Source organism: Trichosurus vulpecula, chromosome 8 (assembly GCF_011100635.1).
Source record: "Trichosurus vulpecula isolate mTriVul1 chromosome 8, mTriVul1.pri, whole genome shotgun sequence".
Lineage (NCBI taxonomy): Eukaryota > Metazoa > Chordata > Mammalia > Diprotodontia > Phalangeridae > Trichosurus > Trichosurus vulpecula.
Genome location: NC_050580.1, coordinates 140,329,904 through 140,357,418, shown reverse-complemented (window position 1 = coordinate 140,357,418; position 27,515 = coordinate 140,329,904). Strand labels below are relative to the sequence as shown.

Below are 27,515 nucleotides of genomic sequence, written 5' to 3'. Positions count from 1 at the left end.
GAAGGAAATCTAGAAATATTAGAAAAACTACTATAATGATCACACAGAAAATAATCCAAGGATAAAACTCAAACTTAAAAAAAATGTTACAGATCTTAGTAGTAGTAGTAGATCTTAGTAGTAGTTACGATAAGAACTAACATTTCCCATCTTCCATGATGGTGGACAAAAAATGTCAGTTTATACAGACAATTCTTTCTCATTTACAATTATCAGTATCCTCCTGAAGCTTAATATTATGTATTAAAATTATATTAATGTTAACCATTTATTTTTGAGGGGGGAAGGCAGGGCAATTGGGGTTAAGTAACTTGCCCACGGTCACACAGTTAATAAATATGTCAAGTGTCTGAGGCTGGATGTGAACTCGGGTTCTTCTGACTCCAAGGCCAGTGCTCTACTCACTTTGCCACCTAGTTGCCCCTAACTATTTATTTTCTCCAGATGATATGCTCATCTTTAACTTTTTTTTCCCAACAATTAGGAACAGATGTTCATTCCTCAGAAACAAAGGACATTATAATATATTATTGTACTGTAAAAAAAAAGAGGAATAAGAAAAATAAGATTTGTATGAATATAGTGAAATCCACATAACTAGGAAAATAATACACAAAATGAATATAACAACAAATGAAAAAAGAATAAAGGAAGTTGAATGATGTAATTATAATAGCCAATCTCGGACCAAGCAAAAAAGATGAGGAAATATACCTCCCTCCTTTAGCTGTAGACAGGAAGATGAGTACAGAATATTGAAAGAGGATGTCAGATGGACAATGGAAGGACTGGTCAGTTGGCTTTGCTCAACTTTTTTTCTTTTTCATAAAGCAAGATTCACCTGGCAGGGTAGGGTTATGGTACATCTGAAAATGACAACAAAAGGAATCAATAAAACTTTTAAAAAACCAATCCACATTACCTTCACTATATAATATAACAACGACCCACAGGTCATTCTCCTTTTCTCAAGAAGTTAAGTACTTAGTTAATCTATTGTCTTTTTCTCCTCCCCAACTCCTATCCTTACAGTAGGAGACATCAATATTGATACAGATGCTGCCTCAGACTTCCAATTCCTTAGCTTCCTTAAATTCCATGACCTAACCTTTCACTCTACCTCAGCCACACATAGGAATGGCTACATACTAGATCTTACAATTATGTACAAGTGTCCCATTTCCCTGACTAAAAACCCCAACTTTCCCATGGGACCTTAACTTCCTATCATCACGCCTTTCTTTATGCTTCATCCCTCATTCTCAGAGAGACTTCCAATACTTCTCCTCCATTTGATCATCCTTTAAATTCTCCCTTCTTCCAAACCTCCCTATTTCTGATTTCACCACCATCCCATCCACACTTCCCATCATCTCACATACCCAATGAGTTGTCAGTTTCTATCTTCACAACATCTCACCCCTTCTGTCTACTCACATAGCTACCACCTTAGTGAAGATCTTCGTCACCTCTCACCTAGATTACTGCAACAATCTCTAATTGGTCTGCCTTAATTCTCTCCCTATTTCAAGTCCGTCCTCCACACTGTTGCCCAAGTGGTTTTCTTTAAGTGGAGAACTGAGCAGTTACAATTCTATTCACACTCCAACGGCAGCTCTATGAGAAAGTACTAACTCCTCTATTTAGCTTTTAAAGACCTTCACAATCTTGCCCTACTCTCTCTCCCTCTCTCTCTCGTTTCACTACATATTATTTTCTTTCTTTGCACTTAAAAGTCTTACTTACATAGGCTCTTACTTGGGCTCTCTCTGTCTCTCCTTCTCTCTCCCTCCCTCCCCTCCATCTTCTCTGTACTGGCTGTTCCCTATACCTGGGATGTATTCCCTTCTCATCTGACCCATAAAATTCTTTTCTTCCTTCAAAATGCTGCTTAAACACCACTGGCATGAAGCTTTTCCTGATTACCCCCAAACTCTTACTGTCCTCTGTCCCAAATATACCTTGTATTTAACTACTTTGTATGTAGTTACAATTACTCCCTTTTAAACTTAATTCTGCATATGCCTATACAGGAACTTGGGAGTGTGAGCTTCTCAGGATGCAATTGTTTCATTTTTTTGTACTTGTATTTCCATGGCCTACCACAGTTCCTACATATAGCAGGCACTTAAATAAATTCTTATGGACTGACTGATAAAACTTTTCACCCTGAATAGACACAAGGTAGAATCTCTATGGAGGATTTAAGGAACACAGGAAGAAAAAGTATGCATGCTTGCAATCTGCACTGGTTGAGAGAAAACCCATATAATTAAGATCACAAATTCATTAAGTAGCTAAGTTTTAGGAACATAAGCTACTTTTAAGGCACTGTGCTAAGCTATGGGGGGGATATAAAGGCAGGCAAAAACAATCCCTGTTCTCAAGAATCTCACCCTGTAATGCAGGAACAATATAAAAACAACTATAAAAACAACTCTGTACCAACAAGATATAAACAGGATGAATTGGAGATGATCTTAGTGGGAAAGCACTAAGATTAAGGAGAGAAGACTGGCAAAAGGCTTCTTGAGAAGGTGGGACTTTAGCTGAGACTTGAAGAACGCCAGGGAAGTTAGTCAGAAGGCAGACAAAGAGGGAGACAGTTTCAGGTCACTGAAGATGGCCACCGAAAATGCCCAGATTCAGGAGATGGAGTGTCTTGTGTCTAGGAGAAACAGCAAGGAGGCCTGTGTCATTGGATGAGGGGAGGAGGAGTATATGGAGGGAGGAAAGCATAAGAACAATGGAAAAAGTAGGAAGGGATCAGGTTATAAAAGGGTAAAGAATGAGAATTTTTTTTTAATTATGAAGACAAAATAAATGTTAATTTTGATACAGCTAATATTCATATAAACATAATATAATGTCATGTAGAATGCAAGCTCCTTAAAGCTAGAGAATTTTTTTCTTTGCATCCCCAAGGTTTAGCATAGTACCCATAATATTCAATAAAAGTAACATGACCTGCTATTTTTCCATTCTTCGAGTCCATAAGCACAGAAAGAGACCTTAGGAATCACATAGTCTGACTTCAATTTACAGATGAGGAAAGTAGGTCCACAAGGGAGGTAAAGGTTACTACAACATAGTTAGACAAAATATGTTCTTCCTACTAAAACTGACACTGATAAATGTGCCCTATCATTTTTTATTCATCAGTTAATAGTCTTCTACATATTCTACCAATACTAACCTATGTTAATCTCATCTTGTGATATACAGTAAGGACAGCTACAACAGAGGAACGTGTTTCTATAATGTAGTTCAAAGTTCACAGCTCAACACTTAACAAGTCATAACATTCGACATTAAGAAAATGAACTGGAAAAAATAAATTAACACAAAGTACTATTTCAAAAATACTCACATTATATAGGCTAGTTTCAGTGTCATTGTTCTTTTAAAATTATAAACGTATACCTAAGTTTCACAGTTGTTTTCATATGGCTTCTTTAGTTCATTTTTAGGGGAGATTCCCTGCTTCTGCAAACATGCCCCTCCTGTTATTAAGAATTTATAGACTGCAGAACAAGTTAGAAACAAAGCACCTAGCTACCCTGGAAAGAAGCAACTTGAACCCATCATTCTCTCCTATAAATAAATTAAAACCTTTAGGTCAAGAACAGCAAAAGACCTGTTTTCACCTCAGTAGTTGACTTAAGAAATGCTGCATGTGAACATTTTAAAATCATTTTGGGGTAAATTTATTTTCAAATTCTTGAAAGAGACCATTCTAAGATCTTTTATAAGACTAACGGAAATAAAATTCAGGTAATTTTTCAGCATAAGTTGTTTTTACATGAAGCAGTTTTCAATCCCAATTTGTCATAGAATTTTTTTAAATTACAGGTACTTTACTAGGTAACTCTGATGTATCTTTTAGACATAAAAAAACATATCTTTTAAATATGAATCTTCAATATATAATCAAAGATTCTAAAACTTTCCAATTATCTTCTCTAACTACCAACATAGTCACCATTTGTTGTTATACAATAGTATGCCAATTTAGAATCTCATTAAAGGTCTTTGGAAAGAAAGACATTAACAGCATATCTACTGTTATGTCCTGTATATGTTGTCAGACTAAAGTTTATTTTGTTGTAGTAGAAGAGACTAAATTCACAAACTCTTTGGATCCACAAAGGTTGACAGTGTCAATTAATTTTACAGATGAGGAAACTGAGACTCCAAAAAATGAAGTGACCATCGAATGGTCACACAGTAAATGGCAGAGGCAGAGACTAGTCTCCTAATCAGTCTGGCACTCTTTATGATATGCCACATTGCCTAAGAGGTGTACATTAGCACTTCTCTAAACAGAAAATTAAAGAGCAACTAAAAGTTAGGACTGTCACATTGTTTCCAGGCTATGTGGCGAAAAAAAAAGAGTGGAACTACTATAATCTTTTTCCTGCCACCCAAACAGGAAATAGTAATGCACCCTGTATTATAGACCTCAGAGCAAGAGATCAGTTTCAATCTCATTACTAACACAGAAGTGTGGTTATTTTTTTTATTTGTTTAGAGAATGTGTGTTATGATTCACTGATGAGTACTATGTAGTAAAAAACCAAGGCTTTCTTAAACAACTTTAAAAAGCAAGCTAAAAAGAATTTGCATTATGGCTGAAAGGTTCCAAAATGAAAATACATAAAGATTAAAAACAAAAGCTCTTTCAGCCCATGTTAATGAGCCCTGTGCCACCAGAGAACTGAGAAGATTCAGAGATCAAGAAGGAAAGCAATATCCTAAGTATTATTACAACCATTTAGAATTGGTAAATTCAGTTTTAACACTCTCGATTTCTTAGTAGAACACAAGAAAAGTTGAACGACTTTGATGGAAATTTTTTTCAGAAGCATGTTGAATTTTTATAATTTGTATTTTAAGCACAGTACTGGGTTTATAGTATACCCTCAATTACTTGACTGATTGAAAATCTTAACCATATCCTTATATTTACTCACAAGGAAACCCAGATCCAAAAGAACAAAAGTTAATCATCTCTTTAACAGTATCTTATGAATTAGTAGCCTGCACATTCTAATTCTGAAACTGTGCTATGCTGCTGCTAAAATGCAGCTGTATCTCATTTGATAAGCTGGATACACATATATATACATATATATATCAAATACATGTAAATCAATTTACCTTTTTTTCCAATGATTTGCACTATACCAGCATTCATGACGAGAAAAAAAGTCTCTAACAACACATAAGGAAAATTGTGCTTAAAAATACATGGTAAAATTTTATAAGCACATTTAATGCCCAAATTCCAAATTAAATTCCACTGTTCCCTGTAGGGCAAAGGAGCTCAAAAACCTGGACGCCAGTTTCAAAAAGATTCCCTCTGCAGTCTCTGGTGATTCAGAGTTATAAACAAACCAATAAAAGGGTTTTCCCAAGTGTATGCCCTATCTTCAGTTCTCAGATAGTTCTTTGGTAATGAAGAGTACCACTTTATTAGTTTTCCTATTCTGCATAGAGTGCACCCATGGTCAAAATTGAGTTTGCAGTGTCAGACAAAAAGGAATAAATATAAAATAATACATTGCCCTCCACTCCCAAAACAGCCCAGAGACTAAAACATTTTTAATTGGAGAGAAGAGTCAAGGATCTTAAAAAGCCCTAGATCTAGAATTTGGAAGTACAGTATATCAAATCGCTAGTAATTGAGGCTCAGTATGCTTTATTAGAAAACTTACAACAAAAGCTTTTCAATAATAACAATACCAGCTAACATTTAGAGGGCTAGATAAGGTTTGCAAAGTACTTTACATAGGTTATCTCATTTTATGTTCATAAAAACCCTGTGAAGTCAGTGCTAAGAAAACCTCAATAAAAGCAATTAGAATATTTCTGTACCTCTTAACAGGTCACTCATATTTTTTAAAGAAACAGAAACCTTTAAAAGATACTGTATATGTATTTTTAAGGTTAGGGAAACTAGGGTCAAAATCAGTTACATATATTCAATAGTATTTGCAAAAAAAAGGGGCCTTTCAAGTTACACCTGACCAAATTATAATACCCATCATGAATACAGGCAACGAAAGCATAATCAGCCCTACTTTTCAATACACCATAGCCATAAAAAGACCAAAAACATGAGAAAACTTATTCCTCATTCTCTCCTCCCAAAGAAAACATTTCCTACTCTGAAACTACTGAAAAATCTGCCTACAACAAAAATTCAAGTATTATTTCCCTTCCTGCTGTTCACACTACTTACGCTGCTATTCTGTGTAAAGGTCAGTAATTTTTTTTCCTCTTCTGAAAATGGGAAATGCCTTCTGATAGGAAAAGTAAGCACTTTGAGTGAAAATTCTGTTTCAGTGACAAATTGTTCTCTGAGATGCTACTTCACTGTTGGGGGGGGGGGAGGAGGATTAAATTCTTCATTGGGTCGTTCGTATGTTTCTTTAAATCAGTCTATTCACCCTTTTTAGTAACCAAAAGTATTAACTACCTAATGAAACTTTTCAAAACAGCAGGTCCAGAGCTACGGGCAGGCGGCCTTCAAGTAGCCTCCTTTCCATCGAACATGTGTTCTCTTTCAATAAAGAAAAACTGACTGATAACTTCAGGGCTTTGAATCCATTGAGAAAGAAGAGGCTTTTAGAGCTGCACATACAAACAAAGTGAATTAACTTACTAAGCTCATTTTAAGATTTTCAAAATTTTTTTAAAGTTACTTTTACGTAACTCAAAAAATCGTCTAAAGTCACAGCATATGGAAAGAGGTGGGGGGAGCACTTGTTTGCAAGTGGTCTTTAAGTATTATACAGTTTAACAGCACATATAAAGTATATATTATATCCTTTACATGCGCCTGTATTTTCAAGTTAGGTATCGAGCTACAGTTAAGTTTTAAAATGAAAACTGTAGTGGGACAAGGCTCTCCGCAGCCCGACGCTGCGCTCGCTTGTTGACAAATGGAAGTCCCGGGGCGCTCGGGGGAGTCAGGTCCTAGCTCAGCCCGGAGCCGCCGGAGTCCTGCGCTTATCGCCGCCGAGCCCGGGAGCACATACCACAATCAATGACATCAGATCGAAACTAGCCGGTTTCACCGGGGAGCGGACTACCCTTCCAGCGCAGCGGTACCGCCCGGCTTCCCCCCCCGACTCCCCTCGACCCCAGACAGGCTCCCGTCCGAACCGCGGGGAGCCCCCCGCCTCCCAGAGCACCCCCGAGGCTCTCGAGCGGACGGCAGGGGAGGGAGGAGGAAGGAGGATGCACCTGCCTCGGCGTCGCCTACAGCGGCCCCACCCGAACCAACCTTCTCTCCTGTCACCTTCGCCAACTCCCCCGGCCGGTATTTCTTCTCCTCCGCCGCCTCCGCCTGGGTCGTCTCCGGGCTCCGTCCGGGGGGGCCCGCGCGGTCGCCCCCCGACCCCGGCCCGGGCCCCTCCCCCTGGCTCGGGGCTAAAAGTCGGGCCACTCCCGGGGCGGGGCCGCGGCTCGGCGTCCCACTCACCTGGCCCCAGGCCGGGGGAGGATAGCGGGGTCGGCGCCCCCGCCGGATCCGGGCCGAAGGTGTCGGGGGGCCACCCCGGCGCGAGCCCGCCAGAGTCAACAGGTGGGAGGTCCCCTCGGTGAAGACGTGCCAGCACCTCAACATCGTGGCCGCCGCCGGGTCCTCGTCCCACCCGGGGCTCTGCCCGAGACAGAGAAGCTCCCGGACGCGGCTGGCCAGTGGGCGACCGGGAAAAAAGGGAGCGAGCCGTGGGAGCCTCCCCCGCCCCTCGCTGGCCCAGCTCCGGGCCCTGCCCCGACCCCGACCCCGACCCCGGCCTCGCTCGCTCCCGCTCCCGCCCGGCCCCAGAGCCTCTTACCTTGGCGGCCGCGGCTCTGGCGGACATTTTGTGCGTCTCTCCCGCGCCGAGCGAGGCTCCTCACGCTGAGACAGAAGCTCCAGCTCCGCCGCCGCCGCTCGCTCCTCTCACACCGCTGCCCAAATAAACATCTCCCGGGAGCGAGCGAGCGAGCGAGCGGGCCTGGGGGCGGGGGCCGGCGGCGCAGGCCCGGCCCAGGGGGAGGGGATTCAACTTGGACAAAAGTCCCGGAGTCGTTCGGCGGCGACCGCTCGGCCCGGGGCCTCCCGGGTGGGGGAGCCGAAACCCGAGGCGGGCTCTGCGGGGCGGCCGGGGCTGGGGCGACCCCAGGCTCCTTCCTCTGCCCCAGCTACCAGCCGTCTCTCCCGGCAACCGGCGCCATGCCAGCCGGGGCCAGGCCGGCCTCGTCGCTCACGCCCCGTCCAGCCGAGACCGCGGCTCCGCCGAGGAGAGGATTCGGACCCAGGCCGCCCGCCCTGGGAGTTACCTCCTTCTCTGGCTCTCGAGGGGCCCTCCGAGCCTCGCTCAAACAGTCTCCCCGGTGGGGGGCGGAGAAGGGGCTGAGGCGCCACAAGAAGCCGGAGCCCAGGAACCCCAGGCCGGCCAGCGGCGCTCACATCTGCCCTTGCTTACTGAGCATGCCCAGCCCTCGGGCCCGAGCCACGGAGGCGTTTCTGGGGGCGGGGAGAGCGAGGAAGGAGAGTCGTGGGGAGCCCGGGGTTCTAGGCACGCCTGGAACCCTCCAGGAATGTGGCTCCGCTGAAGGAAGCAGAGTTGGGGTTTGTCCAAGGTACTCAGAACTTGGAACTACCGCTCGGCTGGAAGCTGGGCTATTGTTCTTGTTTAAGCAAAAAATAGTCCAAGAAGTCTGTGGAGGCAGGGACCACAACACCCCTATACCCCACCCCCATTCACTACCGAAAGAGGGAGCCAGTTTCGATCGAGTCTTCATGATCTAGGTATGGAATGGATCCCCATATTCTTTCCCTACTAACCAAAAGTGTGCATGAGTTTGCATGTTTAAAAGTGAAAAATGCGTTTTCCTTGCAGAGATAGCAAAGCCACGTGTACGAATGCTGTACTTTACAATATGTATACCCAGCCAAGTAGTCATCAAACTTTACCTTGACGCTCTCTGGAAAGGCAGCTCGTTCCACTTTAGAACAGATCTTAACCTATGTTAGAAGTTTTTCCATATATCAAACCTGAGACCTCTTTGCGACTCTATCCCTAGCAACTAGTTTTGCCATGAGGGGGCAAACTAATAAGTCTTAGTCAATTCAATTCAACTTTTGCTTGTTTCCCTCCACTGAAAAAATGAAACGGTTGGACTAAATGACCTCTGATGTCTCTTCCAGCTCCAAAACTGTGACCTCATAGTTCTGGGACCAATAAAGAGTAAACTTCCATAAAGGATCCCACAGCTCCACCCAATAGGAGAGGAAGGTTTGTATAAGTTATACTAGTGACAGTACGATTCATGTTGGTGACAGTAAAGGAAAATCATTTATTGGTAGGAAATAAGACGGATGGGAGTTTATAAGGGGCACAGTAAAATGAGTTTTGTTTACAGTTATATTGTAATGGCAAGGCTACAGGAAAACAATATACAATTCATGAATAGTATCCAGTATTCAATCTGTTGCCAAGGCCTGTCAGTTTCATCTTGGCAACACATCTTCATTAGGCCACCTCCTCCCCTCTGACACTGCCACCACTCTGGTCCAGGTCATGATCATCTCACTCCTGGACTATTTCTATAATATGCTTGTAAGTCAGCCTGCCTCAAGTCTCTCCCCACTCCAATCCATCCTCCATTGCTACCAAAATGATTTTCCTAAAGGGTAGGTCTGACCATGTCAGCCCCTTACTGTAGTCATTAAATTCCAGTGGCTCCCTATTGCCTCTGGGATCAAATACAAAATCCTGCAGAGCCATTTGCAACCTACTTCCCTATTTCTCCCAAAACATACTCTTCAATCCAGTGACCCTGGCCTCCTTACTTTCCAGGAAAAGGACTCCATCTCTCAGCTCTGCATTTTCTCTGGCTGTCCCTCATGGCTGGAATGCTCTCCTCCCTCTTCTCTGCCTACTGGCTTCCTTTAAGTCTCAACTAAAATCCCATCAGCTACAGGAAGCTTCTAGAACTTTCCCTGTCTTAATTATTTATCCTGTATATAGCTTATTTGTACATCTTTCTTTATTTATTAAATTGTGAACTCCTAGAGAGCAGGTCTTTTGCTCTTTTTTTGTATCCCCAGCATTTAGCACAGTAGGTACTTAATAAACGTTTATTACTGTCTGACTGATTTATTGAGTGCCTACTGTGTATAAGGAACTATGCTTTGAGGGGTCCATGAAGATGAGTTTCCTGCACTGAAAAAGTTTACAATCTGGGAGAATAGGGATATGGATAAGGCAAATATACAAATAACGAGTACAAGACAGAATACGTCAAGTACTATTGGGTTTGGAATAAGAGAAAGTGAGACAATATCCAATTGGAGGAATTGGGAGATGCTTCATGGAAGAAGTAGCATATTTAAACTAGATCTTAAAGAGATGTCAGGTAAGTGAAACATTCCAAGCAAAGAGGACAATAAGAACAAAGTAAGTGGAGAGGGTGGGGAAGAACAGGTTCAGGAAACAACTGTCTTTTAGCTGTTTTATTTAGGGAATAGTGGGAGGCCAGGCTGGAAGGATACTGGGGAGCTTTGAATGCCAGGCTGAGAAGTTTGAGCTTTAGCCTATAGACCATAGGGAGCCACTGAAATTTTTTTGAGCAAGGACCTAAATTGTGCTTTAGGGATATTAATCACTCAGCAATGAGCAGAATGTAGCAGACAGAAAAGGGACTAGAGAAGACCGGTTAAGAGGCCACTTCTGCAATAGTCTGGGAGGAAAACATTCAATAAGCATTTATTCAGCAATTATTAAGTACTAGGCATTGTACCTGGTGCTAGGGATGCAAAGAAAGAATAACAAACATTCCCTGCCCTCAAGGAATGTACATTCTACTAGCAGTAGTGAGGGCTTGAACTAAGGGATGGGGGCAATGGCAATAGAAAAAGTGACATTTTCAGCAGACATCATTGTCATCTGACTTGGAAATTAATTGAAAGTAGGGAGTGAACTCTCTAAAATGCTGACTTTCTTTAGATCCTAATGACCCCAAAGTACAGTGGTTTTCATACCCAGAAGTGGGAAGAAGCATGGCAGCTATGGTACCTTAGAGTTACAGTTACATCTGTAAGGAAATTTGCAGAGCAACTTCCATGGAAAATACGATAAAATGTTGTATATTATCATGGACCTTGTGGACCGTGCTTCACATCCCGTCCAGCCATCCACCCTGGCCATCTTGTCATCCTCTCTTCTAGTGTTTCTCCCCACCTGGATCAGTACATTTGGACTAGACATCAGAAAAAAAAATTTTCCCCTGGCCCAGGGGAAATTAATCCACTTATCTTTGGAATTCCAACCCTGGGGCCTAGCCATATTGACTAGTGAGCCTAGTACTCCCCAAACTTCCAAATCCAACTATATACTTCATATCCTCTCCAGCCATCCACTCCCATTTCTTACTATTCCTTCACCTCTGGCTCTAGATTCAGTAATCAAGTGAAAGATTACCACACTGACATTATTCCTAGAATGGGCTGTGATCAGATCAACTCATGCATCCCACTAATTCTCAGACACTCCCTTCCCTGACCACCCTTCCCATATGTAAACTCCCTAAGGGCCTCAAACTAGTATTTTATAGACCCCTAGCTAGTGTCCCCATAGACAGTACTGGACCTGTAGTCAGGAAGACCTGAGTACTAGCTCTGGGACCCTGAGCAAATCACTTCACCTTTAGAGGCCTCAGTTTCTTCATCTGTAAGATGGGGAAAATAAATAGCATTAGCCTCCCAGAGTTGTGAGGATAAAATGAGATAATATTTGTAGTACTTTGCAAGCCTTAAAGTGCTATATAAATGCTAGCGTGCTCCTGTTGCCATCCCCAAACCCTCAGAACAGGGCCTGCACGTCAAAAGTGCTAAAAAATTAATTTTTCATTTATTTGTTCATTTACCTACAAGCCCTATCCCAACATGCAGTTAGAACTAGATTATGAAAAGATTGAAAACCACTCCTTGCAGCTGCAGGTTTTTAAAGTGTTTTTGTTGAATTGAATCGAAGTTATTAGTTGGAAAGAAATGTCCAATCTAAGCTCCAAGCCCTCTGTACCACACATACTTGAAACTAAGTTTTCTACCTCCCATTCCCTGATACAATTCCCAATCAGGGCCACTAACAAAACTCAATATAATTAAAGTGAAAATAGCAAGTGAGATGAAGCCCTGTTCTTCCCAGTCTTTCCCACGTATTCTTCATCTTCCCACAGACTTTAGAGGCTTAATATGTTACTAAAAGTATCTACCCAAGTCCTATGTTTATTTCTTAAGTGAACATTACTACTAAGGAGATTATCTGAGCTCTGGGGAACCAGGATGCAAATTACCTCCACTCACCAAGACAGCTGCCCAAAAAGAATGTGCATTTTGTGCAGAAGATTCAGTAAAGCATTCGGTAAAGCTAATTATCAGAGACCCATACCCAGGTTTCTTGCCTTCATATTCTGTGTTCTTTCTACCACATCCCAATGTATCACCAATGGCAAAGTGATGAATGAAAGGCTATCTTCTGTTTCCAACTCTTAACCCAAACAGTCCAGGGAAAGCTGTAGGAGAAACTACTCCTGCCTGATCTATTCATTTTTTCCTAGCCTACATCCACTTTCTCTAAATTGTGTGTGGAAACCCTACTTATCACTCAAGACTCAGACTGAAGCCCACTTTTTCCCTAAAGCCTTCCTTTATACTCCCAGAGAAATCATCTTTCTCTTCTGAAACCTCATGTAGAAATGTTTATAGCTTCTTTATGCATTTTTTATGTTCCAGTTTGTATTATGCTTATTGGCATATGTGTTGTAGCCAAATACTAGATTGTAAGCTTCAAATGGAGCTTTGTCCTATGTTTTATATTCACATTTTGTAACCCATCACTGCCCAGTGGGGCAAAAAACTAGCTATTTCATTCTTATACTACTTGTTACAGCTTTTGTTCATGCTCTATTATAATCTACAGTTCTAATGTTGTTGTTCAGTCATTTCAGTCATATCCAACCTCTTCATGACTCCATTTGGGGTTTTCTTGGCAAAGATACTGGAGTGGTGTGCCATTTCCTTCTCTAGCTTATTTTACAGATGAGGAAACTGAGGCAGATGAGGCAAACAGGCTTAAGTGACTTACCCAGGGTCACACAGCTAGTAAGTGTCTGAAGCTAGATTCGAACTCAGGAAGATAACAACAGTTCTAATAGGGCTTATAAAATATATGTGCCTTTGGAAGTTTATCTTCCTCACCACAGTTAGTTTAAGCTTAAAATGCTCTTATCTTGGACCCTAGCAAATGTAATTGGGGTGGGGGGCGGCGAGGAAGGAGGAGAGGCAGAATTGAAGAATACTGTGATACAGTATATACACAAATAAGTAGGATACAAAGTAGAATGTGATCAAGATAAAGGAAAAATCCAGTTAGTACTATGAAAAAAATTTGAGAGTCCACTCTTACAAAGATAAAGCTTTCCATTACCTTAAATTTTCCCACTCAGACCTTTTAATGTGATATATCTGAGGTTTAAAAAGAAAAGTGATATTAGATTGAAATCTAAATGTCTCTGTTTAAATATTTCACATGAAAATCAGGTTTTAAATTGTAAGATTAATCTTTGAATAAAGTTAAACTCGGGAAATAAATGTGTAAGGATACACTCAAAGACTTGAAAAGGGCCTTCTTGCCCACATATACATGATAAAGGCAAGAAAGTGGCTATGAAGAGGGAAGATGACCTTGCCCCAGCTTAGCTTTGTCCCAACACCTTTTCTTCCCCACCTCCATTCATTTGCATTTGAAAGTGTTTTGGAACTGAGAAACTGAGGGATGTCCTAGCCCCCAAAACATTGACCATTTGCTAGCAGAGTAGCTTCTGCTTGGATAGTGACTGGGTGAAGTTTAATTCCTGGAAATCAAATCGGGAGCCTTGTAGATTTTCTAACCTTAAGTAAGATGTCAGTTTCTGACTGAAACCCAAGGAAAAATAATCAAGAAATAGAGTTCAAGAACTAGAATTGAACCTGAGGGTTCTATTTAGCTAAAATAGACAGTGCTATGTTCCAGAGTTTGGCACCTGGAGAAAGTATTCTCTTTGGGGATTGTGGCCCTCCTCTTGTCAAGGTTATGAAAGAAATAGGCACATCATTCAGAAATAAAAAGCTAAGGTTTGTTTTGTTTGACTTAGTCTGATGGCTCTATGTGTTAAAGGCTTTAGCTATCTAAAAGAACTTTGGAAAGCCTCAGAATTTAAAACTAATAAGAGCAGGACTATGACCAGGCCCTTACTTCCTATGAGGAAGAAGGAATCTAACTAAAAGCAGAGGGAAGCTCTACAGCCTTGATCTTTGTGGAGCCCCATCTATCATTAAACAACCAGTGCGAAGTGGATCAGGTTCTACATGAAACTAGCAAGGAGCAAAGCCTGTGTAGATTACATCCAATGATGATTATACATCCCTCAGGGACTGTATACCTTGGAAGACCATCAGGGAACATTCCCAACAGACGTCAGCATCCCTGTATTGTTGGAAGAACAAACTGCCCTAGACACACATGTTCCATATATGTATGTCCTTTCAGGCATGTTGTCTCCTATGGGGGGATAGTTGAGCTCCTTGAGAGCACGAATTGATTATCTTTTTATCTTTCTTGGTATTCCTAGCACAGTGCCATGGTGAGGGCTTAATTAATGTTTATTGATTGACATGTTGATCATGTTTTCTCTCTTTAATAATATTAACAACAAATATAAATGTTTTCATATTCATATAAAAAATCATGTTGCTGATGTGATTTTAAATACACATTGCCATTATGAGGGTTTATTTTGTTCTGTGATATGTTCCTAAGAAATGAAAAACACAGAACTTATTATGAGAACTTCAGTGGTCAGAAACTATGAGTTTATGTAAAGAGCACAGAACATGTGGAATCTTTAATTCTTATATATATATATGGTCATTTACCCTCTAGAAAAAATTAGGAGTAAATAATGGCAAAGAGTCTGAGAGTAAATGAAAATAAGGTCTGACCAAATATATACTACGTTTTTCTGATCATCTAATGCAAACTGAATAGGAAATTGGTAAACCACAAGACTTACAAATACAACTTCCTGTGGGTTTTTTGCAGTCTGCGGTTTAAGAATGGAAAAAATACCCTATGTGCAAAATCTTTGTAAATCTCAGAAAGAACTGTTTATTAGAACAGCCATGACTACTTGTATGTGTATTAAAGCATATATTTGTGTGTGTATATATATATATACATACATATGTTTAAATGAGCTTTTAAACAGTATTATTTATTTTATCCTTGATATGATTCTGCTACTGTTCAGATACAAATTTGTATATTTTAAAGCTAAATAAAAGAGGAAGTATCATAATGTAAAATGATAAATGTCAAAAATGTAAAAGTCAAATGTAAAACATACCTGAATCTGGTACAGAAGAAAATATAAGCTATTGTATATTAGAACTAAAATAATTTTCTATTAAAATACCACTACCAAGGGGCAGCTAGGTGGTACAGTGAGTAGAGCACTGGACCTGGAGTCAGGAGGACTTGAGTTCAAATCCAGCCTCAGACACTTGACACACTTACTTAGCTGTGTGACCTTGGGCAAGTCACTTAACCCCAATTGCCTTGCCTTCCCCCCTCCAAAAAAAAAAATACCACTACCACAATAACAACAAAAAAACAGTAGGTAGATGGGGGATGGGAAGGAAGATCCACCTATCCCTTTTGCTGTATGTCTTAGCATTCTGTAAGTTGTCAGTTTATGTTTACTCTTATAAAAACCCTAACGGGACAGGATAGATGATAGATAGATAGATAGATAGATGGATGGATATGTATACTTAAACAGTCAACTTTTCTTCACCATGGGGAAAATAGCAGAAGCCCTGCATAGGTGGATAGAAGGAGGATTTAACTTGGATTAAGTAGAAGTAGTTCTACATGTTTCTACTTTCCTTAAATAACAGAACAGAGAAATAATCAGTTAGGTAGATTTAGTCAGGGAAGGCTGCATGGAGATATTTTGAGGAAGATTTCAAAGAACAAAACAGGCATGAATTAAAGAGAGAGTTGAGGTGGAATAGTTAGGTCAGTTGGGTGAGGGTCCTTATTGATAAAAGATGATGAGATTGGAAAAGTATTTGGGAAGGAAGAAATGGAGCAGCAAGGCAATTGATGGATAGGCTTGAATGCTAGGCACAAGCATTTCAATTTTATATAATAAGCAACAGGGACCCTAGAGCAGGGAAACTGTAATAAATAATAGTGTTTGAAAAAGGTTGTTTTACCCACTACTTTTAGAATAGATCGGTGTGAGAAGTTTCAGCTTAGGAGACTGTTGAAATAAGTTAGCTAGGAGGCGATGAGAGCACAAACTAGATTGTGGAAATTTAAAAAGATGGCAATGGGACCATTCTGACCCTGGTAGTCATTCTTCAATACCTCAGTGTTTAAAAAACTTTACAATTTCATTGGTGTTGATGCTTCTTCCATTGACATATCGAAACCCCTTCATATGCCATGGTAGTGATTTTTCATGGATTACTGCGGACAAGACAAAAGTCATCATTCTTATGGCCAGACTGTTATTGAGGAGCCTCTTCATGTCTTGGGACAACAGATATATAGTGTGTCACTCATTGGTGTGATACTGAAAGCTATTCCAGCTAGCTAGGATATGACAAAGCTTAGGCTTGCCTTGAATAATCTTTAGGAACCAGGGCTCACTTCCTTACCACAATGAGCCACAGGAGTAAGACCTTAGCAGAGGTTATTCTATTCTAGGACCTCTTGCCTCTCCGACCCCTCTGCCCATTACATCATTACATTCATTTCTCATTACTGCTTTACAACCACAGCTAAGATCATCTGCCTGCTGTCCCACCCATGAAGTTTTCTCATGTCAATCCCCATTCCAGTCCTCTTTTGTTCCCTTTCTGCTCCTTCTGCCATCCAATTATGTCTTTTTTAAAAGAGGGGGAGGGGAAGCGTCCTGACTCATCTTTACCAGGAAATTCTAGTTCTTTGCCCTATGTTCCCTCAGCTTATATATTCAGTTTATACCAGATCCCATTTTAACCTTGTTCATGAGTTGTTTTGTAAAAGATATTCTGTGTTCTTCATCTTCACAATCAAATCAAAGCTTTTTGAAGATGATACTTACTGTTAACAAGAAGCAATGTGAATAAAAGAAAAGACAACCATGATTCTAATGTATATTCTGTAAAACAAAATTTTCCATTAAAATAAACTCTCATTGACGAAGCCAATTTTTTTGTGACAGTTCCTTAGAATAGAAATTGTTCACATTTATATAGTGTTTTGTGGCTGACAGTGATTTTCTCATAACAACCCTGGGAAACAGATAATAAAAATACCATATCCATTTAATGGATGAAGAAATTGAAGCTCAGAAAAGTCACAGACTGATTAAGTAGTAGAGGAAATATTCAAACTCAGTTCAGACTCCCTATCAGTGTTCCTTCCCATTATGCCACAGAACACCTAAACAGTCTTGTGCATATGTAACAGATACTTTTGATATTACCACTGATTTTAAAGCTAAATTCTCTAAAAGTTAATTGGAATAAAACGATCAGATGCAAGCAAAAGATATGCCTTCCCATCCCCCACTTCCTCATTTCAAAAGAGGAACATTTCTATAGCACAGAAATTAGGGGGCCTAACCATGGGGTGTACCAAGAGCCAAAATCCTAGTAGCCCCCTTAATTTAACCCCAAATGTGTGTGCTCTGGTTAACTTTAACTGCAGAATTAACCTGTTGCTTCATCACTTTCCCAATTATACTGTGCCAGCTTTTGTAAGTCTGGTACTTAGAATGATGGAAGTGACCTTAAAGGTCACAGGATTTGGAGCTGAAAAGGACCTAGATATAATCTAGTACAACACTAGTTTTAAAGATGAGACAAAAAAGGCCCAGAAAAGTCTACATGGCCCTTCATTCAATTTCTGCCATATAAACCTATAGTTGTATTGCAGAAATCAAAGAAAATTTTTTAAATGAAGCATAATCAGTGTGTCTGCTTTTTTAATTTTAGAAGTAAAATCAAGACCCAGAGACCTGACTATGTAAGTTTCGGCCAGATAAAGTGCTGTGACACTTGACCAATAATGTTTTATACTCTACAGACATTTCTCTGTAGAAGATAGAATGAGCAGAAAGGAGGTGGTAATAAAAGAACTTTGGAGAGTGTCTCTACTAAGTCTTACTCTGATGCAGGGGCTCTTAAACATTTTTGTGTTGTGGACTACTTTGGCAGGCTGATGAAACCTATGGATCCCTTCGCAGAATGTTTACTAAAATTCATGATTGATAGAAATGTTCAATTTCAGTTAATGAAAATAAAGATGTAAAATTTTTCCCCATACAACTTCACAGACCGCCTGAAATCTATCCGTGAGCCTAAGGGCCCATGAACCCTAAAACTCCTCTTCTACTGCCTCATTCTGGTATGGGATTGAGCATGGACTCCTCTGAATTATGCTAGCAAGGGCCTCTACCAAGCTGAAAAGCCTCTGAATACCAGTCAGTGATAGCTGTGGCCTAAGGACAAACATGCTATCTCTACTGTGTGCAAGGCACTAGGCCTACAAACAAAGAGAAGCATAAGATCACAGGCCTAGAGCGAAAATAAAACTCAGAAGTCATCTAGTCTAACCTTATTTTGCAGATGGAGAACTTGAGTCACAGAGAGGGTTTTTTCTTTTTTTTTTTCTTTTTAGTTTACAACACACGGTTCTACATAATTTTAAGTTCCAGATTTTCTTCCCTCCCTCCCCTCCCTCCCCAAGACAGCATGGAATCCCATATAACTTCCATGTATAACTTCGCATCGAATTAATTTACACACTAGTCAAGTAGTCACAGAGAGGTTAAGTGACTTGCCCAAAATCATACCAGATAGTGTCAGAGACCGAATCCAGGTCCTCTGACTCCAGAACCAGTACTCTTCCCACTGCACCACACTACTTCTGTCTCTCTACTACTGGTAAAGGAACATTCACAGTTCAATTTAGGGGGAGCCACTGTGTCTAAGTCAATCACCCAACATGTATTGGGCAGGTGTTCAATTCACAATACTACTGCAGTACTCTTTATTTTGAAGTTAAATGGATAAAGGAGCTACTTTTGAAATTTGGCTTATGGGACAAAAATTTCTAGCAACCACTTTTCTAGTGGATGCCCCAAGGGCAAAGGTTGGTGGATGAGTGCCACATTTCTCCTTTTGCACACATCTCCACCAGCCACACAGCTCTTAGAAACTGCTAGTTTCTACTCCCCTGAGAGCGTGGCCAATTTCTCACCTCCCCACAGACAGGGTCTCGTACACCTTCCCAGTTGTGCCCGTTGTAATCCAAGACTCAGGCCAGTTCTAGCCAAGGAAGTGACCCTGAAAAGCAGCATCAGGTAGTATCTGGCATACAGAAAGAGAGTTTCAATTCAACTCAATTTAGCAAAAATGTCTTAAGCCCTTCCTGTATGCAAAGCACAGTACTAAGCACAGGAAGAAATATAAAAGTTTAGATAACTTTGCCCTCATGAAGTTGATAGGCTAGTTGGAGGAAATGACACATATACAAATAACTATGAATGTGAAAGAGTGTAAGAAATGTGCAAAGTATTAGTAAGAAATCAGAGAGTGGGAAAGTCATTGCTGGCAGGAGGATCAAGGAAGGCATCGTGAAGGAACATTTAAATTAGGCTAGGAAGGATACAAAGGAATTTAAAAAGTGAAGGGGAGAAGGTCACTCCAGGCATAGAGAAAAGGAACATGAAGGGGAAGGGTGAAAGGGGGCTGGAGGGTGGGTATAAGAGGGATGGTGAGTAGTGTTGTTTTGGTCACCTTGTTGTTGTTCAATAATTTAGTCACGTCTGACTTTGTGACCCTGTTATGGGGTTTTTTTGGCAAAGGTACTGGAGTAATTTGTCATTTCCTTCTCTAGCAAATTAAGGCAAACAGATTAAGTGACTGACCCAAGGTCACACAGCTAGTGAGTATCTGAGACTGGATTTGAACTCAGGTCTTCCTGATTCCAGGTCCAGCACTCTATCCACTGAGCCATTTAGTTGCCTCTTTCGGTCACCTATCAAAGCTAAAAACTGCACTAAGACTTTTGGGAATTCCTATATCATGTTAAGGAAGCCAAGGCAACAGAGTTGTGCAACTGAGCTATTACACATATCAGCTACATGTAATAGCCCCGAGAATAGCATGGTGCCTAGCACACAGTAAACACTTAATATATGCCTGTTGACTAATTGACTGAACCAGTTCTAGCACACACTTGGGTTACGCGTGGCTTATACTACTGCTTGTTGATAAAAGCCAACAGAAGCAGAACACTCGGACTTATGTTTTAGATAGCATCCTGGGCACAGAAGACGTTCTAAGGCTTAGGAGATGGTGATGGTTACACCAGGACAGTAGCAACTTCAAACTTGACAGTATCTTCTGAGTTCTCTCCTGTCCCTCGTAAGTGTTACGTGTGCCACAGGTTGAAAGCCTCTGGCAGTTAGAGGAACAGTCAGGAACCCTCATGGTTAGTAAGGCTAGATTCGAATACAAGGCTAAGGAGGATGAACACCTCAAGGAGAATAGGGAACCATTGAATGGTTTTTGAGGTGGTCTGTATATAAGGAAGATTAGACTTCAGCAACAGCTAAAGAAAGGATTGGAGACAATAGAATGTAGGGGAGGGTGGGAAGATATGATAGCTTATAAAAATAGTCCAGAAACTAAGAGAGTGACTGTCAACTGGAGAGTGGCTAAACAAAGTATGGTATATGAATGAAACAGAATACTATTGTGCTGTAAGAAAAAAACAAAAGAATGGTTTCAGAGAAATTTGAGAAGACTGTATGAATTGAAAACAGAGTAAAGTGACCAGAACCAGGAGAACATTTTATACAATAAAAACACTGTAAAGACAAATAACTTTGAAAAACTTAAGAATTTTGGTCAACATAATGACCAACCATAATTCGGAGGACCAATGATGAAGTTTGCTACCCACCTTCTAACAAAGAGGTGATGGATTCAAGATGCAAAATGAAACATATATTTTTGGACATGGCCAACGTAGGAATTTATTATGCTTGCCTATGTGTATTTGTTGTAAGGGCTTCCTTTTTTATATTTTTTTAATCAGAGAAAAAGGACAATAGGAAGGAGAGAAAATAAATGCTTATTAATATAAATAACATTAAATTTAAACTTTAAAAAAGTCAATAGTCCAAGCAGACCACAGAAGATCACAGGGAGGCAGCTTGGCAACATAAATTTGGAGCCCAAAAGACCCAGGTTTGAATCCTGCCTCTGACCGTAGCTTACTAGCTGTGTAATAATGAGCAAGACATTTTACAGCTATGAGAAATTGTTTCCTAATCTGTAAAATGGGGATAATACTTGGATAATAATTACTTCACAGGGCTGTGGTAAGGCTTAAATGAGATAATTTCTGTAAAGACATTAGTGATCAAAGACTTAGAGTTGGAAAAGACATTAAAGATGATCTAGTCCAATCCTCTCATTTTATAGATGAAGAAACCAACTTACAAAGAGGTGATTTGCCTTGCAACACAAGAAGGAAGTAGTAGGGCTGGGGTCTAAACCTAGTTTCAGAAGGTGAAAGCCAGAAGAGGAGGTTTCAGGTGTAGACAATTTTTTCAAGTTTGGCTGAACTGTGTAGATGGGTTAAAAGAAAGCTTTTTTTTTTTTTAGATATGGAAACACCTAACCATGTTTCTAGGCTGATGCAAAGAAGCCAGTGGAGGGAGAGATCAAAGATGCCTATTAAAGAGAGGATGATTGCTGGATGAAGGTCATGGAGGAGATAGGAAGATTGGGATCATAGGAAGGTAAAGGACTTAGAACTATAGGAAGGATCATAGGGGCAACTAGGTGACATAATGCTGGGCCTGAAGTCAGGAAGACCTGAGTTCAAATCCTGCCTCAGACACTTACTAGCTGTGTGACCCTGGGCAAGTCACTCAAACCTGTTTGCCATAGTTTCTCATCTGTAAAATGAGCTGGAGAAGGAAATGGCAAACCACTCTAGTATCTCTGCCAAGAAAACCCCAGATGGAGTCATGAAGAGTCAGACATGACTGAAAGGACTGAACAACAATGGAATCTTAAAAGTTATCTAGTCCACTTTACAGATGAGGAAGCTCAGGGCCAGAGAGGTAAGTGATTTGCTCAGTCACCCAGGTATGAAGTGTCAGGAGTGAAAACAGGATCCAGGCTGTCTGACTTTAAATTGCACCTCCTCCTTCCTCGTTATCAAGGATCTTCCTCAGAGTCAAGAAGGAAGGAAGAAAGAGTGAACGATAATGCTAGAGAAGTGGTAGAACGATATGATGGGAGTAGAGTTCTGACTGGATGCCTTCATTTATTAAACAAACATTTGTGAAATAAATGCCTACTACCTGAGAGGCACTCTGTTTGATGCTGGTCATACAAATACAAGAAGAAAAGAGTCCCTGACCTCAAGCTTATAGTCTACTAAGGATGGGGGAGGGGACATAGTAAGTACCTGTTATATGATGCTAGGCACTGTGCTACGTGCTTTACAAATATTTCATCTGACAACAAACATACCTACATATGTACACGCATATATACACATACAACATACATACATATGTGTGTATATGCAATGAGATATGTACCTATACGTTCTAGGGGAGTCCAGTAGCACCTGCAGGATTTTGGATGGGCCATCTATAGGAACTTGAGCAGAGCCTTGCAACAAGACAGTGTGCCATGGTGAGTCTGGAGTCAGAGGATCTGGGTTTCAATTCTTATTCTCAGGCGTGATTACCTATGTAATCCTGGGCAAGTCCTCCTCTTCCCTAGGACTCAGTTTCCTGATCTGTAAAATGGGGGGCTGGGGCAGGATGGACTAGATGACTTTCTGAGGTCCCTCTGAACTCTTTGATACTATGATCCTTTGAATTCTCCTGCTGAGGTGCAGAGAGAATGCATCCCAGGCATAGGGAACAATGTCAGGTAAGTGGAACAGCAAGTAAGCCAGTTTGGATGGAATGTAGGAATGCAGACCCCTCCAAGAAGTGAATGTGAAAGTAAAATAATCTTGGAGGGGTAACTATCTGGAGCCAGACAACACAAATGTTAGCTAGATCATCCACTGTAGGGTGGCAGTTTGACAAGAGAGAATAAGGTTTGGAGCAGTAGAGAATAATATAGAGTTAAAATGAAATAGGAAGACTACTGAGCAGTAGTGAGGACTCAGGTCTGCTCAGGAATTATACATTCGGATAATAATATAAGAGCTAACATTGATATAGCACTTAATATGTGCCTGGCACTTTATAATTCTTACCTCAACTGACCCTCATAACAACACTGGGAAGCAGGTGTTATTATTATCCCTATTTTACAGATGAAGAAACTGAAGCCAACAGAGATTAAGTGACTTGCCTGGGGTCCCATAGCTAGTGAGTGTCTGAATCCAAATTAGAACTGAGGTCTTCTGACTCCAGGCAGGCTCTAGTCACTTTCCCACCTAGAGCTGCCCCCAGCGAAGGGAAAGGAAGTGAAAGGAAGGTGGTTGGGATCTGCCAACAAAGAGCTACTGAAGTTATTCTCCCTGCCTTCCAACATACTTTAACTAATACAGGCATCCGCATTATTGTAAACAAATTACTTCTGCTCTTTATGTTATAGTTTCCCCACTAGTAAAATTCTAGAACTCTTTTGCAGTGTTATAAACTAGTAAGCTCTTGTGCAAGGATATTATAAGATGTTAGAAGGATTAATTAGAACAATTTTAAGCTGCATAAAGAATAGTATTGTACAGATTTCTTTTTAATGTTAGTAGTCAGTGAGGTGTATTGAAAGACCATAAGGTATTTTTCATTAGAAAAATATTTAAAGAATGTTTACCATAAAAAGCTTAAGGACTACTAAGCCAATTCAATTGAAATGAATCATACTAAGATTTAGTATTTTGGAATTTTTCTGTTGTTTAAGAAACACCTTCAAACAAACTTTCTTAAGAACTGCATAGTTCATTAGTGTTATTCATAAAATGCTGTAAATTTAAGAAAAATTCAAGACAGTTCAGTTCTATTTATGATATATGATTAAAATGTTCTCCAAGTTCATTATATATTTTAATTGATGAACCTGTTTGAGTGTTTTCAGCATATGAGCATTAATTTGTGTTATTTATATACAGGCCACCACACAGATATTCCAATTTACTCCTATACCTTTGTTTATTTGTTCAAAGCCACATATAATTTACTATATTTATTTTCTTCAAGTGCAATTTTGATGCCTAGGAATCGCATGAATAAACAAAGGCATTTATAGAATCTCAAATTAGCATATCGTGATTTAATAAGTGTTACACGTGCCTTTTTGAATACAGAGATTTCACTGGACATTATTTCCTGAAGTAAAATTACATATAAGAACACTGAACATAATAATTGAGAAGATCTGGAATAAAAACAAACTAGATGTAAACAAATCCTCATGTAACATATCTGTCCCAGATTTGTAATTAGGTGTGCAAACTGACTTCAGGGGAATTGATAAGAAGTAGAATGTCATTTTGGTATAGTAAAAAACCTGAGGGAGCAAAGATGGTGGCTGGAAAGCAGGGACTTGCCTAGGGCTCTCCCCCAGGACCCTCCAAACACCAATAAAAAATGGCTCTGAACAAATTCTAGAACTGCAGAACCCACAAATTAGCAGAGGGAAGCAGGGCTCCAGCCCAGGACAGCCTGGATGGTCACTGGGTGAGGTCTATCACTCAGAGCTGGGAGCAGAGCCCAGTGTGGACTGCGCCTGGACCAACCAGATCGGGAGTTAGGAGGAATAGGCCCTAGCACCCTAAATCAGTGAGCTGTGGCAGTTACCAGACTTCTCAACCCACAAATACCAAAGACAACAGAGAAGGTTAGTGGGAAAAACTGCGGGGGACAGAATGAAAGGAGTTGGTGGTTAGGTCACCACCCAGGAGGCAGCAGAGGTGGTACAGCTACAGAACTACAGCTTCAGTTGCTTCTGGCCCCAGACCCACCTGGTGGGAGGAATTAAGTGGCAGAACAGAGCAGGAGTGCAGAGCCTGCTTAAGATCTGAGTCCTGTCCAGCTTGGCGGTTCTTGGGGAGGAGGAGTGCTGTTGTGGCAGAGCTTGCTGTGTAGAAATAGCTCTGAAAACAACATCGCAGACCCTCAAGCTTAAGACAAAGTACTCTCTACTCTACAAGCAGCGATACTCTGACAAAAAGCTCAAGGGTCAAGTAGTTGGCTGGGAACATGGCCAGGCAGCAAAAACGCACTCAGATTCAGTCTCAGACTTCGGAATCTTTCTTTGGTGACAAAGAAGATGAAAACATACAACCAGAAGAAGTCAACAAAGTCAAAGAGCCTACATCAAAAGCCTCCAAGAAAAACATGAACTGGTCTCAGGCCATGGAAGAGCTCAAAAAGGATTTGGAAAAGCAAGTTAGAGAAGTAGAGGAAAAATTGGGAAGAGAAATGAGAGTGATGCGAGAAAACCATGAAAAACAAGTCAATGACTGGCTAAAGGAGACCTAAAAAAATACTGAAGAAAATAACACCTTAAAAAAATAGACTAACTCAAATGGCAAAAGAGCTCCAAAAAGCCAATGAGGAGAAGAATGCCTTGAAAGGCAGAATTAGCCAAATGGAAAAGGAGGTCCAAAAGACCACTGAAGAAAGTACTACCTTAAAAATTAGATTGGAGCAAGTGGAAGCTAGTGGCTTAATGAGAATCAAGATATTCTAAAACAAAACCAAAGGAATGAAAAAATGGAAGACAATGTCAAATATCTCATTGGAAAAAACCACTGACCTGGAAAATAGATCCAGGAGAGATAATTTAAAAATTATTGGACTACCTGAAAGCCATGATGAAAAAAAGAGCCTAGATATCATCTTTCAAGAAATTATCAATGAGAACTGCTCTGATATTCTAGAGCCAGAGGGTAAAATAGAAATTGGAAGAATATACCGATCACCTCCTCAAAAAGATCCCAAAAAGAAAACTCCTCGGAATATTGTCACCAAATTTCAGAGCTCTCAAATCAAGGAGAAAATATTGTAAGCAGCCAGAAAGAAACAATTTGAGTATTATGGAAACACAATCAGGATAATACAAGATCTAGCAGCTTCTACATTAAGGGATCGAAGGGCTTGGAATATGATATTCCGGAGGTCAATGGAGCTAGGATTAAAACCAAGAATCACCTACCCAGCAAAACTGAGTATAATGCTCCAAGGGAAAATATGGGTTTTCAATAAAATAGAGGACTTTCAAGCTTTCTCAGTGAAAAGACCAGAGCTGAATAGAAAATCTGACTTTCAAACACAAGAATCAAGAGAAGCATGAAAAGGTAAACAAGAGAGAGAAATCACAAGGGACTTACTAAAGTTAAACTGTTTTGTTTACATTCCTACATGGAAAGATGATGTGTATAATTCATGAGACCTCAGTATTAGGATAGCTGAAGGGAATATACATACATACATATGCACAGCGTGAGTTAATATGAAGGGATGATATCTAAAAAAATAAAATCAAATTAAAGGATGAGAGAGGAATATATTGAGAGAGGGAGTAAGGGAGAGATAGAATGGGGTAAATTATCTCGCATAAAAGTGGCAAGAAAAAGCAGTTCTGTTGGGAGGGAAGAGGGGGCAGGTGAGGGGGAATGAGTTAATCTTGCTCTCATCAGATTTAACCTGAGGAGGGAATAACATACACACTCAATTGGGTATCTTACCCCACAGGAAAGAAGGAGGAAGGAGATCAAAAAGGGGGGATGAGAGAAGCAGGGCAAATAGGGGGAGGAGGTAATCAAAAGCAAACACTTTTGAAAAGGGACAAGGTCAAGGGAGAAAATTGGATAAAGGGGGATAAGACAGGAAGGAGCAAAATATAGTTAGTCTTTCACAACATGAGTGTTGTGGAAGGGTTTTGCATAATGATACATGTGTGGCCTATGTTGAATTGCTTGCCTTCTTAGGGAGGCTGGGTGGGGAAGGAAGAGGGGAGAGAATTTGGAACTCAAAGTTTTAAAAGCAGATGTTCAAACAAAAAAGTTTTTGCATGGAACTAGGAAATCAGATACACAGGCAATGGGGCATAGAAATCTATCTTGCCCTACAAGAAAGTAAGTGAAAAGGGGATGGGGGGGAAATGGGATGACAGAAGGGAGGGCTGACTGGGGAACAGGGCAATCAGAATATATGCCATCTTGGAGTGGGGGGGAGGGTAGAAATGGGGAGAAAATTTGTAACTCAAACTCTTGTGAAAATTAATGCTGAAAACTAAAAATATCAAATAAAAAAAATCTCTAAAAAACAAAAAATTTGACCATAGCTGTAGTTACTCTACTTTGCAAGAGGAATGTTGTTCAAAATATCCTCAACTCTAAAAAAGGGCAAAGTGGTTAAAGAAGAAC

General features: G+C 40.5%; 1 protein-coding gene across 5 annotated transcripts in view; it reads right to left on the bottom strand.

The window, feature by feature from the left end:
* The window catches only part of TJP1 (tight junction protein 1), a 111,556-nt gene extending 103,412 nt beyond the window's left edge, over positions 1-8,144 (bottom strand). For all 5 annotated transcript variants that reach the window (XM_036736959.1, XM_036736960.1, XM_036736962.1 and 2 more), the window contains exon 1: positions 7,848-8,144. In XM_036736959.1, coding sequence (XP_036592854.1) covers positions 7,848-7,874 — 27 coding nt within the window. In that variant the 5' untranslated portion in view covers positions 7,875-8,144. The remainder of the gene's footprint in view (positions 1-7,847) is intronic.
* Positions 8,145-27,515: the final 19,371 nt, after the last annotated feature.